This window comes from Bos indicus, chromosome 7 (assembly GCF_029378745.1).
Source record: "Bos indicus isolate NIAB-ARS_2022 breed Sahiwal x Tharparkar chromosome 7, NIAB-ARS_B.indTharparkar_mat_pri_1.0, whole genome shotgun sequence".
NCBI lineage: Eukaryota > Metazoa > Chordata > Mammalia > Artiodactyla > Bovidae > Bos > Bos indicus.
In genome coordinates, this window is record NC_091766.1 from 59,586,899 (window position 1) to 59,603,993 (window position 17,095).

At 41.5% G+C, this 17,095-nt stretch overlaps 1 protein-coding gene across 3 annotated transcripts in view; it reads right to left on the reverse strand.

Moving 5' to 3' along the window:
• The window catches only part of HTR4 (5-hydroxytryptamine receptor 4), a 196,051-nt gene that overhangs the window by 23,935 nt on the left and 155,021 nt on the right, over positions 1-17,095 (reverse strand). For 2 of the 3 annotated variants that reach the window (XM_019965193.2, XM_070793821.1), the window contains one exon: positions 8,730-12,259. The exons of the other annotated variant lie outside the window; for it this stretch is intronic. In XM_019965193.2, the coding sequence (XP_019820752.2) occupies positions 12,169-12,259 (91 nt within the window). In that variant the 3' untranslated portion in view covers positions 8,730-12,168. Of the gene's footprint in view, positions 1-8,729; positions 12,260-17,095 lie in introns of those variants that run through there. 3 annotated transcript variants of the gene reach the window in all.

The following is a 17,095-nucleotide window of genomic DNA, read 5'->3' on the forward strand; positions in this document are numbered from 1 at the left end:
AGTAATAATAATACTACTTTGCATTTGTTGTCCATTCCTATATATTTTAGATAGAATATTGTGTCTTAATTAACCTCACCAAACATCACTTTTTGCCTGGCTTTCTAGTTTTTGTAACTGTATCTTTCCCTGACTACTAATATTATAGCCATTAAAGGCCCATGCCCCCACCCCCAAAAAATAGACTTATTTCTCTCTCCTCCAGCAGCACAAAAACCTTTGCCCAGTGAATAAATAAAGTTTGGTATCTGTGAGGTGGGCTACGGAATCTGTTTCATGAGAAATTTGGGACCCAGAAGGGAAGTGGCTTGCCAGAAGTCACCCAGCTGGTGACTCACAGTGGGATCAGAATTCATGCTTTTTTTTTTTTTTTTCATATAGGCTATCACAAGTGAAACCATCAGTTACAAAGGAAGGTTTAAATAGAAAATAAATGCCAGGAAATTAGAAAATAAACAGAGACTGCTCCCCACTGAGAGGGCTTCTATTAGATGAGACAGAATTCTGGAATGACTTTGGCATTTTACTTTTATAACTCAATGTTTCCGGAAGGCTCTGCATTGAGATGAGGAGATGCACTAATAAGAGTAACCCTGATAAAACCACTCTTTCCTGGTTCCTTCCATTGACTCACATCCCCTTGACCAACTGCCCACTCTCTGGCCAGCTGGTACAAAAGGTTCACTAGAAATGGTGCCTTGGCTCAGTCATCCAGGGGCTTTTCGCTGGAAATTATGAATCCCTGGCTTGACTTCCCTTTCACAAAGCCTTAGTAATGGATGACTCACAGTCTTCTCCATGGCAAGTTCCTGAGGATGATAAAGAGAGATTGCTATAAGGCTTCAGAGAATGAATATGGGGTATGGGGGGGGGGTGGTTCTGTGTTCTGGCCAAGAATTTCATCATCAAGCAATGGCGTATGGGCCCCCATTTGGACCCGGTTGACAAGAAGACCATATCCTAATGATTACCATGCTAATTCAGGGGACCAAGGCTGGAATGAAATAATATAATCCTTCAATGACATTCAGTACTGAGAAAGACTCAACTGAAATTGAATTATGTGATCTCCACCAAGTATTCTAAAAACACGGATAATGTCTGAGCTTTTATCGAAGGCTCTAGACCAATTTAAAAGACTATCCATCCAGGCTACCAAGATATCCAGACATATTATAAAACGTCTTCTAATTTTGGAAGGAGTGCCTCTTTAAAGTTTGATGACATTGTTTCTACACAGGCAAAAAAACAGAGTGTGAACTCTGAACTCTTAGGATAGACACCTCTACACTTGTATCCTGGCTTTGCTCATTTATTACTTGTATAACCTAGGTTCAGAAACTTAGTCACCCTCAGCCTCATTTCACTTATCCATAAAATGGATTATTATATAAAATGACAATGAAAATAATAATAAAATACCAATTATCTGCCTGGTGGTATTATAATTGCTATCATATACAAATTTAATTTAAATTATATAACCTCATAAGTCAGGTAGCATTAACACTTCTATTTTACTCATGAAGAAACTGAGACTCAGAGAATTAACTTGCCCAAGGCAACTTAGCTGGCAACTTGAGAAAGAGTCAATATAATCAATACTATTTTTGAGAATTAAATGATATAATACATGTAAAGCCTCAAAGTAGTATTGACATATCTTAGGTGCTCAATAAAGTTGTGTCCCTTTACCATCTTAAAAGGTAAAGTGCAGCTACTGCTTAGGAAACTCATGAACTGGAGAAAGTGAAGAGACATTTTAGGCTTTCCATAATAAGACACTGAATCAACTCAACTCTGTTTCTTGCCTACGCACATCATATAAATCTTCTCTGATTCTGTAACCAAATATCTTACCATCTCCAGCTTCCCCTGAATAGTGTTCACAGCCTGCCCTTTTCTGGATTAGACACCTGGCGAGAAATAACCACTGCTTGCCACTTTCACCACTTCCCCACCCCTGGTTTCTCAATTTCCTTGCCATATGTCTCTACACGCAGCTTCAGAATTTCAAATGTCATGGAATCAGAGCACTAATAGTAACAGGTACACTTCAGTGAGTGTGTATGCCAGGGACTATGCTCCTCTGTTTGTGAGCTTTAACCCACTGAATCTCACAACAACACTCTACAGGATGGGCTATGATTATCCCTCCACTAAGAAGAAACAGTGATGTCAAAGTGACGCACAGTCAGTAACTGGAGAAGTCTGAACCTAAACCCATGTCTATCTAATGACAAAGCCCAAGCTCTTAACCATGAAATGCTTCTCAATTTGTATATGCAAAACTGAAGGCAGAGAGAGGCAGGGACATGTGGAGAGTCATACAGTAAGTTAGGATGCTGGGGGAAAAGGACACATTTCCTGACATCTCTTGAGCATGCTGTATCATACCCTAGCCTGGGCAACTCCTACATCCTTGGCCTGGACCATCCAACATTCACTCCATTCTCTGTGCTGTGTCAGTAACACCATTACAGGTGAAACGGTAGCCAATACTCTCTAGGATTATACTATGTCAAGTAACTCACACATCAGTCTGATTCACCACCATGTTCTATAAATACAAAACTTTATTTAAGCTTAAGTTATTTTTCGACAGGCAGACATGAACCAAAAAAGGGGGGGAAAGCTTGGCATAAACCATGGAAATAATGGTATTTTAAAACTCTAATCTTTTGCTACTTGCAATAAATATGATAAAATCTTGATTTTATTCAAAATGGTCACAGGAAAATTTTCTTCTTATCAGAAAGCTGCAGCTACTGCAGTGGATGGAGAATTAAATAGCAGAGGAGCAGTGAGATTTGAGGGTTGAAAGAGCTAAGCAGGATGTGCAGTGCAGATGCTATAAACAAAAACAAGTTCTTCCAAATAAGTAAATTCAATGAATTTATTGAAAAGCTTCAGTGCATAAAAACCTGTGTTGGGCACAAGAAAAAGGCAAAAAAATGATGATTGATAAGAATTGGCTCTTGTCCTCAAGGAGCACAAAATCTGAGCTCTGGAAGGGCTCAGTATTTTGCCCTAGAGAATTCCATGGACAGTCCATTGGAGGAGTCCTTTGGAGGTTTTGATCTGAGAAACGGCATGCTCAAAATTGTGTTTATAGCCTAACTCCCCAGGCCAGGAATCATTAACGAACCACGAGGGCTTCCTTGGTGGCTCAGATGGTAAAGGGTCTGCCTGCAATGCGGGAGACCCAGGTTTGATCCCTGGGTTTGGAAGATCCCCTGGAGAAGGAAATGGCAACCCACTCCAGTATTCTTGCCTGGGAAATCCCATGGACAGAGGAGCCTGGTGGGCTACTGTCCATGGATTCAGAAAGAGTAGGACACAACTGAGCACCTAACAATACAAACCACACTGAAAAGCACAGGAAAAAGTTTTAGGAGAACAAATAAAGTGCTTCAGGGACTGAAATAGATTAAAAAACCTCACACTGTCTTGGAGGCCGGAAGAGACTTCAAGTAGAAGGTGGTATTTGAGATAGACCATAAAAGAGATGCTAGGAGATGTATGCCCAAGGGAAAGAATGGAAGAATCAGTAAACTGAGGATGAAAATGTGAAGAGCATGTTAGGGAAACACAGAGCAGATGGCTTGCTTTGTAGGGATATAATTATGTATAAAGAGAAATAACTGGAGGCAAAACTCTGGTAGACGTAGAAAATTATGGGCAGCCCAGATTTGGTTAACAATGAGGAGTCCTTTGGGCTTCCCTTGTGGCTTAGCTGGTAAAGAATCTGCCCGCAATGCAGGAGACCTGGGTTCGATCCCTGGGTCAGGAAGATCCCTTGGAGAAGGGAAAGGCTACCCACTCCAGTATTTTGCCCTAGAGAATTCCACGGACAGTCCATTGGAGGAGTCCTTTGGAGGTTTTGATCTGAGAAACGGCATGCTCAAAATTGTGTTTATAGCCTAACTCCCCAGGCCAGAAGGTGACAGCATCAGTTGTAGAAGGATGATGTTAAGTAGGATGTAGATTTTAAAAAATGCATGAGAAAAAATTTACTGATTACATAACCAATTTCAATTTCCATTTATTTCTGATGAAATGAATAGTTTTATAGGAAATCACTTTCTGGCTAGATAATAATTGGCTTTTTTACTTCCAAGAGACCTAAGAGAAGCAGAAGATATTAAGAAGAGGTGGCAAGAATACACAGAAGAACTGTACAAAAAAGAGCTTCACGACCCAGATAATCACAATGGTGTGATCACTCACCTAGAGCCAGACATTCTGGAATGTGAAGTCAAATGGGCCTTAGAAAGCATCACTACAAACAAAGCTAGTGGAGGTGATGGAATTCCACTGGAGCTATTTCAAATCCTGAAAGATGATGCTGTGAAAGTGCTGCACTCAATATGCCAGCAAATTTGGAAAACTCAGCAGTGGCCACAGGACTGGAAAAGGTCAGTTTTCATTCCAATACCAAAGAAAGGCAATGCCAAAGAATGCTCAAACTACTGCACAGTTGCACTCATCTCACACGCTAGTAAAGTAATGCTCAAAATTCTCCAAGCCAGGCTTCAGCAATACATGAACCGTGAACTTCCAGATGTTCAAGCTGGTTTTAGAAAGGCAGAGGAACCAGAGATCAAATTGCCAACACCCGCTGGATCATGGAAAAAGCAAGAGAGTTCCAGAAAAACATCTATTTCTGCTTTATTGACTATGCCAAAGCCTTTGACTGTGTGGATCACAATAAACTGTGGAAAATTCTTCAAGAGATGGGAATACCAGAACACCTGACCTGCCTCTTGAGAAACCTGTATGCAGGTTAGGAAGCAACAGTTAGAACTGGACATGGAACAACAGACTGGTTCCAAATAGGAAAAGGAGTACGTCAAGGCTGTATACTGTCACCCTGCTTATTTAACTTCTATGCAGAGTACATCATGAGAAACGCTGGGCTGGAAGAAGCACAATCTGGGATCAAGATTGCCAGGAGAAATATCAATAACTTCAGATATGCAGATGACACCACTCTTATGGCAGAAAGTGGAGAAGAACTAAAAAGCCTCTTAATGAAAGTGAAAGAGGAAAGTGAAAAGTTGGCCTAAAGCTCAACATTCGGAAAACTAAGATCATGGCATCTGGTCCCATCACTTCATGGCAAATAGATGGGGAAACAGTCGAAACAGTGTCAGACTTTACTTTTTCGGGTTCCAAAATCACTGCAGATGGTAACTGGAGCCATGAAATTAAAAGATGCTTATTCCTTGGAAGGAAAGTTATGACCAACCTAGACAGCATATTCAAAAGCAGAGATATTACTTTGCCAACAAAGGTCTGTCTAGTCAAGGCTATGGTTTTTCCAGTGGTCATGTATGGATGTGAGAGTTGGACTGTGAAGAAAGCTGAGTGCCGAAGAATTGATGCTGTTGAACTGTCATGCTGGAGAAGACTCTTGAGAGACCCTTGGACTGCAAGGAGATCCAACCAGTCCATCCTAAAGGAGATCAGTCCTGAGTGTTCATTGGAAGGACTGATGCTGAAGCTGAAACTCCAATCCTTTGGCCGCCTCATGCGAAGAGTTGACTCATGGAAAAGACTCTGATGCTAAAAGGAGAAGGGGACGACAGAGGATGAGATGGTTGGAAGGAGTCACCGACTCGATGGACGTGAGTTTGAGTAAACTCTGGTAGTTTGTGATGGACAGGGAGGCCTGGTGTGCTGCGGTTCATGGGGTCGCAAAGAGTCAGACACAACTGAGCAACTGAACTGAACTGAACTTCCAGTTATGTGCTATTTGGGATTAGCACGGCTTCCCTGGTGGCTCAGATGGTAAAGAATCTTCCTGCAATGCGGGAGACCCAGGTTCAATCCATGGGTCAGGAAGATTCCCTAGAGAAGAGATTCTTGCCTAGAGAATCCCATAGCTAGAGAAGCCTGGCAGGCTACAGTCCATGGGGTTACAAAGAGTCAGACAGGACTGCGTGACTCACACTTTCACTTTCACTGGAATTAGCATACGTAAAATAAATGAAGGATCGTTACAAATGTAAGCAACACTTCATGGAGAAATAAGGGAGACAAGAGGAAAAAGACAAGAAGAGGATTATCTGTGTTAAGGATGGTTCTTGTTGCTAAAGAGAACAGGTATCAGGTGGATCAAGTCCCCTCAGCTAGTGACACTGGGGAGAAAGGCTACACTTGGCAGGGTCAGGGTTCCACTTCCCCATTTCTGGATCCAAATAATCTCTTTGTTCTTGGGGAAATTCCAGGTTAACTTCTATGTGATGGAAAAATGATACCTACCTGGTAGAGTTTCAGTTAAAATACTTCCCATAAAGCCTGGCCCATAGTAACTAACTGATGAATGGTAACTAAAATGTCCTTGTTATTGTCAGTTTTTACTTACTTCTGTGATCCCATCTCCAACCACTTTCCCCACATTTACTCAGTGCCATGTACACTTACCAGGCTCATTATTGCTTCAGATTCTTTGCAGTTGCAGTTTCCTTTGCCTGACATAATATTCCCCCAGATTAACACACGCAGACTCCTTCCTCTTCAATATTCTTTTCCCAGGTCATAGGGGGCTGATCTCTTGATGTTTTCTGAATACCTCAAACAATGTCCACACCCCTGCTTCATCTCATTTTTTTTGTGTGTTCTTCATAGCACTTGTGTGTATATAAACTTGTCTCATGCATGTTTTATATGACTCCTTTCTTATTTCCTGGCTCCCAATGAGGGAATCTCATCAGTATTATTTTTTAATGGATCTTTGACAACAGGCCCTAGCACATGAAGTGAAGTGAAGAAAAATCGCTCAGTCGTGTCTGACTCTTTACGACCCCATGGACTGTAGCTCACCACATTAGATCAGATCAGATCAGTCACTCAGTCGTGTCCGACTCTTTGTGACCCCATGAATCGCAGCACACCAGGCCTCCCTGTCCATCACCAACTCCCGGAGTTCACTCAGACTCACGTCCATCAAGTCAGTGATGCCATCCAGCCATCTCATCCTCTGTCGTCCCCTTCTCCTCTGGCCCCCAATCCCTCCCAGCATCAGAGTCTTTCCCAATGAGTCAACTCTTCGCATGAGGTGGCCAAAGTACTGGAGTTTCAGCTTTAGCATCATTCCTTCCAAAGAAATCCCAGGGCTGATCTCCTTCAGAATGGACTGGTTGGATCTCCTTGCAGTCCAAGGGACTCTCAAGAGTCTTCTCCAACACCACAGTTCAAAAGCATCAATTCTTCGGCACTCAGCCTTCTTCACAGTCCAACTCTCACATCCATACATGACCACAGGAAAAACCATAGCCTTGACTAGACGAACCTTTGTTGGCAAAGTAATGTCTCTGCTTTTGAATATGCTATCTAGGTCGGTCATAACTTTCCTTCCAAGGAGTAAGCGTCTTTTAATTTCATAGCTGCAGTCACCATCTGTAGTGATTTTGGAGCCCAGAAAAATAAAGTCTGACACTGTTTCCACTGTTTCCCCATCTATTTCCCATGAAGTGATGGGACCGGATAGTAGGTGTTTAAAATATGTTTCTCTGACTATTGACAGAAACTATGTAACACACAGAAACTACCCAGAACACGGCGACTATTAAATCAATGTTAGTTCCCACCCCCGTGCATGGGTCCAGAGAATGGCTGCTCCAAAGTGAAGAAAGACAAGATGAAAGGAAACCAAAAGAGGGTAGATTTGTCCAAGGTTAGGTCAGCCCAGGTTTTGAGGTCTAGTTCTCTGCCTTGACACAGCAGATGCTTCACAGGAGGTGAAGGCTCAGGTGGTCATTCTAGATGGATGTTTCAGGAGATGAGGCTTTTTCTTTATGGAGGAAGAGGTTCTGTAAATAAGTGGACAAGTGTGATTCTGAGGAAAGTCATCAGGAAAAATGTCTTGCAGGAATCTTACAAATGCTTTAGAAAAATAAGGAAGGAAAAGCCAAGCACCATCACAGACTTTCAGTGGAGAGTGCCTTTTCCAGCTGCTTAAGGTTTTTAGATGTCAAGAAATCTCCTTCCAGCGATGGATCATAATGAGTAGAGATGAGGGAACCCAGATATACCTGTTCTCCATCCTACTTGAACCTACTGCAATGGAGTTCCAGGTAAATCTTGTGTATGAAGAAAGAGCTTTGATTTGAAAACCTAATTCTTGCCCACCCGCTGCATGTCATATGTGAGATGATGGTGGCCCAAGGATTAAACAGAAGAACTGGGTGAGCACACTGCCCCCGCCTGCTGATGGGGGTCTTTCCATCACCCCATTCTCAGAAGACCTGGGACTTGAATTTCACTGACATGTATTCTGGGCCTCAAATTCCAGGAACTCCAGAATCCTGAGTTGTTCGTGACACAAAAAGAGGAGGCACATGATTAGCAACCTCAATTCAAGACCAGTGAGTATATAGTACAAGCACCATGCTGACTTGAATGACGCCTATGGTGTATGCCCTGAGAGTGGCTGGGCTGAAGCCTTCCCTATGCCCTTCCTGGGATGACCCATGTAAGAGAGAGATGTCTAGTACTTGAGGCTGACAAAGGTAACAGGAAGACAGGCAAAATCACATTATTTAGGAGTCCTGAGCTTCTGTCTCTACCTTGAAGAGAGCCTGATGCTGGAGACAGAAAATTCTCCAGCATCAAACACCCAAAGCTTCTGAGGGCTGAGTTGGGCTATGAGATAACAGAGAAGCTGCAGAGAACTGAGGCACAGGATTGACTTTGGCATTTTATTGTATAGTCAAAATTCTCCTAATAGTTTTAAGACATTAGATTTCCCTCCATATATAATTTCTATAACATGTAAAGAATGCACAAATATAAACATATGTATTTTATTAATGTTTATCAATAAATAGAATTTATCAATAAAGAAAACAAGGCTCCTGTTTTTCCTAGAACACATTCTTGGGACCTGTGTCAAAAAGTGGATTGCATCATAAAGCCAAGGGTATAGAAACAAATTAGAATCAGGGGTCCTAGTACTTCAAAACTTTAGCTTCAAATAAATCATATGTATAACTAACAATTTCATAAAACCAAAATATAACCATCATTAAAACTTGCAAGCCTTTGAAGATATATATTTAAATCCCATGTTGTGTATAATGGGCACACATGTACTTTATATGTCCATTACACAAGGGGATTTAGTTTGCTAGAAAATTCATGAGTGGCCCCACTTGTAATTCTGCTTTATTAAAAATGTAAACAAAATGAAGGTGCTATCTAGACAACACTAAGTGACAATTAACAATAATTTACATAAACTATCAGATTTTTTAAAATCTCAAATTATTTGCTTCAGTATCTCAATAGACTCTTTATATAACTATTAGCTTATCATTCATGATCTAATTCATGTTGGAGGGTTCTTTTCATATATATATATAGAGAGAGAGAGAGAGAATTAACAAGGTGGGGACAATTTCGATGACCCAAATCTTTGTCTAAATAAATGTTTTCATGGCAAAAAGGTATTTGAATTTATTCCATGTGACTCTGAGGTTACATGAAAAATTAGGCTCATTATCACAAAATTTAGACTGTAGTCCTCATCTCTCTCTACCTACCTCTTTACTTTGAGAACAACAAAATCCCTTCAAATGAGAGTGTTTGTGATGTACAAATTTGCAGTGTTGGTGTGTTTTGGGGAGCTTAGAATAATCAAATGCAGAGGGGGTAAATTTGGGAGAACGGACTCCCCAAAAGATGATCCCTTGGTATTGTTTTTCAGTATAGGAAGCTCACTCTCTAAACTGGTCCACTTTTTAGTGAAGAAATTCTTAGCCTTTGACTACCCAGGAGCACTCAAAGTAATTCAAAGTCATAGTAAACAAAATGGCATTTTATGATTTACAGAACATCATCACAAAAATTATCTAATTTATCTCCACAACAGCTTCATGAAGTAGGCAGGAGAGATTGTTTCTGAGGCCGGAGAGGTCCAGTTACTAGTTCACAGTCACACAGTAAGTCACAGCAATTGATTCAGGGCCCGTGAAGCTTCTCTTCTCCCTCATCCTTACTGCACATTCATGGAAGCTGTGGACAATGTGGGCAGCAGCCCAACAGATATAGTGTGAGTCTCACTGCCAGGATCAGGGCCTTGCAGTTCAAAACTTTGCTGATCTCTCCTCTGTATTAGAGGAGGATCATCCTCATAAAGGTGGTTGTCTCCTAAGCTCCAATCTTGTTAATGGCACAGGGACAGTGACTCAAAAAAGCACAGGCAGTTGGTCCATCCAGAGTCAATGTACAAGACAGGACTTAGATAAACTTTCTTCATATATGATGAGAATAGGTCCCCAGACGAATCTGCTCCCATTGATCAGTGACAACCCCAGGCTACACCAGGAGCATTTCAGCATGGTGCATCTTTCTCAACAACATTTGGGAGTTTCAAGTCACATTTCTCATTAGAGTCTTTTCCCGTTCCCTAACAAGTGATTTTCTCCACAAAAAAATTGTAAGCCTTAGCAGGACTCAGAATTTTTCTTTTCTTTTTCTTTTTTTTTTTTTTGGCATTTGGATTGTTTGACAGCAATCTTTTCTTTCTCATTCCAAAGTCTCTTCCAGGCTGGTGCAATTCTAGAAATAAAGTAAACATCAGTGGAAATGACATCTGACTTCTTAAACAGCAGGAACAAGGACAGTATGATGAAGTCCTGAGATGCTATCAAACCACAGCCAAGACCAAAGTGGAAACCTCACAGGGCTCTGGGATGTGGCAGTGTTTACTTCCCTGGGACCTTCACTCTGGGACATGTGCAAGAGCTGTGAACTTGGTTTTGAATGAAAGACATCCAGGTTTATCTGAAGGGCAAAGCTGGCAAAGTCAAAAGTCTAGAAGGCCCAGATGAAGTGGCGATGAAGTGGCTAGTTCCTTTGAAACAAAGTCAAAAGGCAGGCAGGTCACACCTTTTCGAGGTAGCTGATGGCTATAGCAGCATCCTGTTGTCATAGAAACAGAAAGGAATCTTAGAGATCCCCTGGTCCAAACTTCAGTTGATAGATGAAGAAAGTAAGGTACAGGGAAGGAAGGGCATGGGTCGCGATCTCACATCATGTTAGAAGTGGAGCCAGGGCTGGAATCCAGGTCCTTTGGCTTCGAGTGAAGTGCTGTTTTTCCACCCTGAGCACTGCTTGGTCCTGCTCCTCCATCTGGGGAAACTGCAGTGAGTGACAAGTCTTGGCAGCGTGAGCCTCCAACAGTTCTCTCCTTTGGGAGCAGCAAGGTCAGATTCAAGGGTTATAAATTGGTACCATGGACTTCGCCACAACCTCATGGGAAAGATTCCAAAATCTTTCAATAAACACGATGATGCCGCTGGTCCTGCCCAAGGCTCTCGAGGAAATTATTTGTTCTAGGAAAGTGAGCATCTCAGAGCAGGAGGGCTTGAGGTCATGGCACTGGTTGGGAGCTGTCTGTCTTCTGCTTCCCTCCGAGGTTGCTGCAGAAATGGTTTTCCTCTGAAAGATCGTTGCCCTGTTTCTTTCATGGTAAATAAATGGAGCATGTCCTAAAGAGAAGGACTGACAAGGACATAAGGAAGAGCAAGTAGAAGTCTGTGATGGACACGGGAGGACGCACAGTTGGACCCAGACTCTGGGTGGAAAGTGTATTAGTGTCTGGCACAGAGCAGGACAGAGATGAGCCAGTGAGCAGTCTGAACATGGCTGTGACAGACACGAACAAGCAAGAGATGCGTGCTTTTGGAACAGAACTCTGACCAAGGCAGGCGCAGGGAGGATGTGTTTTGGCAGTGCATGTGAGCAGGCACAGCAAAGAAGGAATATTTGGAAACGTCTATGATTGAGATAGGACACAGTGAGCGATCCTGTTTGGAACATGAGCAAGACAAACCAGGCATAGTAAGGGTATAAACCGGGGACAACAGAGACTATGAGGCAAGGGTGACTATGAGGCCAGAAAGAGGGAGTGCTAGGAGATAAAAAGATCCCTTCCAGGGGGATCTCTGGTGAAGAACCTCCCAGTGAACAAGGGGACCACCCTGTCCCCTGCCACCTGCTGGAATCCTGGAAGAAAAGCTCGACGAGCACAGGGTGCCTGCACCAACAGACGGAATGCTGGGTGAAGAGAACACCAGGTGCAGTCATGCACAAGCAGCAGCTTAGGACCTGGCCCTCTCTCGGAGGGATGGCTGTCTTCAGGGTCACTGCCCCAGGGGCCTAAGTGTCACTGGGCTGCGCAGCCACCAAAGGAGAACTTGCTGGGGGGTGGGACTGACTCTCCCATTGGCCACCACACTCCACTGCATCCCTAGAGAGGGGAGAAGATCACAGAACCTCAGAGTTGGAATGGACAGAGAGTCTGGTGCAAGAACCCACCCACTGCAGGAAAGCCCCCTGTGCCATGCAGACAGGTGGTTATTTGGCCCCTGCTTAGAAATCTCCACTGACCCACCAGGCCATATTATTTTTGATCAGCTTTAGTTATTGGAAATAACTGCCAAAATGAGCCTTCCTACAGCTTCTATCCAGTGGAACTACTATGCCCTCCAGGCTCACTCAAAATTCTTCTCTCTGCTAATTATATCCTCCAAGTTTTCTCTTCTCCAGGCTACACATTTCCATTTTCTTTAATAGTTCATTATATATTATGGTTTCCAGATGATTGCCCATAATGGTCACTGTCCTCTAAACACAATCCTTATTAAAATTATCTCTTATGGAATACAGAACCAGGAAAGAGCCCAAATCTACATAGTAAATCTAATTTATGTCACAAACTTTTCATCATCAATTTAGTTTACTTCTATGGATGTGATTAAGTTCATTTCCAACAATGATAATATTCTATTGGCTACATGTTCAGTTAATTGCCAGGTTTTATCTTTTTTCATACAAATAGCTGTCAATTCCTGTGGTTCTTTACTACACTGGTGCAATTTTTATTTATATGTATATTTATTTATTTACTCATTCACTTATTTTGCCAAAATATAGGATATTACATTTTAGTCAATTGAAATCATTTTAGTCAATTGAAATCATTCTAAATCATAACAATTTCAACATTCAAGATAGGATTATTTAGCACTGACTCAAGTGAGACTTTAAGGCTTCCACAAGCACATAAGAAGATCAGATATTCGGGACAGGGGGACACATGTACACCCGTGGCTGATTCATTTCAATGTATGGCAAAATCCATCACAATATTTTAAAGTAATTAGCCTCCAATTATAATAAATAAATTAATTTTTAAAAACATGAAAAAAGAAGATCAGATAACTATTGCTACCTAGATCTTTCAGTTTAGTATCATTTGCCTTTTAGATCTTCAATTTTCAGTCAAGAGAAAAAAAAACTATTGATCACACAGGGATAAACCAGAACCTATGGTACCCCAACACAGACTAGCCTCCCAGCAAATGGGTAATCATCAGTGTGCCTGAGAATGGACCTACCCATGGAAGGCTTTGTGCAATGCCTTGCTGAAATGTCCTGTCAAGCAGTAAGTCTGTCCTAATAGACAATGAAATGAGTTGACATTAATTTTTTTTTTGTTTTAATGAAACAACACTGACTCTTGCATACATACCATTTGTGTAATAACTTTTCAATTTTTGGTAAGGTCTATTTCAAGTTGTGAGGCTACAGTTTCTGGAGTCTACTTTATTCTTTCTTTAAGAACTAGGGCAATATTTACTGATCTCCAGGCTGCTATAAAACCCTGAGTCCACAAAAGAGCACCAGTCAGAGGTCTCATCAACCAGTTCCTTTAATCTCCTGAGAAATATTAATAATACATCTTGGCTCAGAGACAGTTAAAAGCTTTCCATAAATCTCAGGCAGCAACTTTCTCCCTGTGATGTTCTCTTCTTTCCAGTTGGAAGACTATTCTTACTGAAGCAGAATATGTAAGATTTCTTCCCTAAATAATGAGAGCTAACTATTTTTGGGTTTTCTACTTGCTCTGAACATAGCTATTGATTCATCCTTAGTTATATTTTCCTTCGTTCAGATTTTTCACATGCCATTTTCAAGCATGAGCTCCCTAGAAAAACTCAAAATGCAACCTCATGTCTTCACATACCCCTTGTATTTTCCCCTGTTTTTATTCACTGAACATATCTATTAAAAGAATGACTGAATAGAAAGGAAGAAAGGAAAGAAGGAGAGAAGGAAAGAAGAAGGGGAGAGAGGAAGGAGGGGAAGGAGGAGAAAGAGGAGAAGGAAGGGTTTCTCATTTCTCACTGGCCAAATTCCCTTTGTATCATACTTTTTATTATCATTAGCAACAATAAAAACAATCACTCATTAGGGTAGCGCCTGTGTGTCAGGGCCTGGGATAAGTGTGTTATGTGCATTAATTAGTATAGTTTAAACCCACTTAACAGACAAGGAAACTGAGTTTCAGAGTTAAATAATTTGCCCAAATTTATTCAGTTAATAAGTAAATCAGACCTTAAAAATTCTGGTCAGTTTTGATTCCAAAATCTGGACCCTGAATTGTCCTGATACACTGTCACTCATCATCTTAGGAACCATTACTGCTAAGTTCAGTATTCAGGTTCTGTGTCCCCAGCATTTCCATGTCCCATTATGATGGACTCTAGGGCAAAAGGCATATGTACATGGGTGTATATTACATCTACTCCTCCTATGGGAAGCCTACAGTATGATGTGTCTTCTTCTTTTACTGAAACACAGTGTGACTGGGACGCTAGCATGGAACTCTTTCCTCTTGCCCACTAAAGGAGCATCTTTGCCAAGAGGTGCACATATTTTCTGTGATGCAGAACCAGGGAGACTAGGTGGAAAAAGGAAAAGAAAGTGTGAAGTCAGGATAGCAGAGACAGTAGAGGAAGGGGTTAAGTGAGTAAACATAACAAAGAATGAGCAGAGGGGATGGAAGACAGAGCGGGAAGACCTGGGATAAACAGAACCACTGAGCTGGGTGTGTGGAAGGCTCCAGAGCAGTTGCAGAGCTTGGGAGGAGGTTCTTTGAGAAGTATCTCCAAGAGGTTACACTGGTTCTCTCATATAATCCTTCCAGATAGTCAACTAATGATTGAGACTTCTGCAGAATTGCTGGTACCACTCCTTTTTATCCAGACAATATCAATATAGCTCTTGTCGAGGAGAGAAGAAAGGAAAATATCCCAGTCTCCTAACTCCATGGAGAACTCACAACCGACTCCCTCTCAGCAGGAGAAAAGGAGACCTGAGAATAACGATGGGGTGATCTTGCATCCTGGTTGGCCTGTCAGTCTCAGTTGACACTATTGTATGAATCACAATTAACAGTTTAATGTCTTCTTTTTAGGTCTTCGTTCAAGATACAGAATCATGGTGCAGTGTGCTGTGCCCCAAGAGATATTGTTCCCACATCTGTCCATAGAATTTTCCAAGCAAGAATATTGAGGTGGGTTGTCATTTCCTACTCCAGGGGATCTTGCCAATCCAGGGATTGAACCCACATCTCCTGCATCTCCTGCATAGGCAGGTGAATTCTTTACCACTGAGCCACTGGAAAGCCTCATACAATGGGAACATGACTTTAACATTCAGTGAGTACCTTTTGCTTTCAACTGCAAGGCCACCCTATTAACTAAGCAATGCAAACAGTAAACCAGGAGACAGGAACCTGGACTCTGATGTCTTTTTAGCCTTCGATCATGGCATGCCTCTGATGACTGAGTCCCTTTCCTGTACCTCATTTTCCTCATGCGTTAAACCAGAAAGATAATCTATGAGATCCTTTGCAGCTTTGACATTCTGGTTCTATGAGTAGCAGAGATGGTGGGTGACAGATACAGACCTTCTGACTGGGCACCAGCTGTGTGTGGGACTGTTCTCCAAAGCTGTGGGTATTTGAATTTGGCTTTTAATATTCTATTGTTAGTATCTGATACTTTATATTCTGTGTGGAGGGAGGAGGTTTCTCTGGAAACACAGGAAGATAATTTTGGGATTTGTATTCAAGAATCTGAAATACCTCAATTTTTGAATCTGTGAAGTCACATTGCAAAGCTGTTAAATGTATCTGGCTAGGATAGGACAGGGAGGGGCGGAGATGCTGCAACTTAAAATGCAGTGAGATCACAACTGTCATTCCTCAAACATATGCTTAATCAGAAACATTGGCAGAGCCACTCAAAACCCCTGGTGCAAAACACCATTAAAAAAGAATCTCTGATATTTTAACAGATGAATTTTTAAAATGCAATTTCTTGTTTTAATAGTTTTAGTAAAATCCTCTACAATTCATGAAACATTCTTATATCATTCCACATATAACCTTCAATGTAACTCTGTAAGGAAGGCAGGTAGGTACAATGTAGGGGCATGGATTGACTGATAGGTAATAGTGGATCTAGTGCTATAAATCAGGTGGCCTGCCTTCCAAATTAGGAATTCTGTCCACTGGGAAACATGGAAATCATTGTACGGTGGGAAGAGTTTTGTGATGAAGTTTAATATAATCAGTTGATGAGACAGAGTTAAAATTACATTTGTTCCAGAAGAAGGGGGAGAAGGAGGAAGAGAAGGAAAAAGAGGAAAAGAGGAGAAAGATCACTAAGTCATCTTTTACAAAACTGTCCAGAGACTACGTGCATCAGAGTTATCTTGAATACCCATAACAAATCCAGATTCTTAGGACCCACACACCAGACCTCTAATGACAGTGTGGGAGTAGGGAGAGGGCAGAGGTGAGGAGGGGAGAGCAGAAATCTGCATTTTTAAAAGGTGCTTTCATATTATTCTTGGGCACATGGAAGCATGATTCCCCGAGGAGGTGAATGTCCCGTTATTCTACTTACACCTGAAGCAGAGTTTAGCAACAGAAACATAGGGAAGAGAAAAGACATGTGAATAGGAAGAACAAGAGTTTGAGGCATTCAGTGATTGTTCACAAAGGATCAGAAAGAAAGCACTGAATTGCATGCAAACAGTTCATTTTAGCTGGGTGGACAAGTGGTATTTGTTGGCTTCTATGACATTGATGATGAAATGAGGAAAGATTTGGTGATGAATCATAAAAATGAGATAGCAAAAAATGTAAATGCACAAAAAATGAGTTGCACAAAGCAATATTTTTTAAGGTGTTTTTTATGTGATGAAAAAAAACAATGACTGGGTACAACAA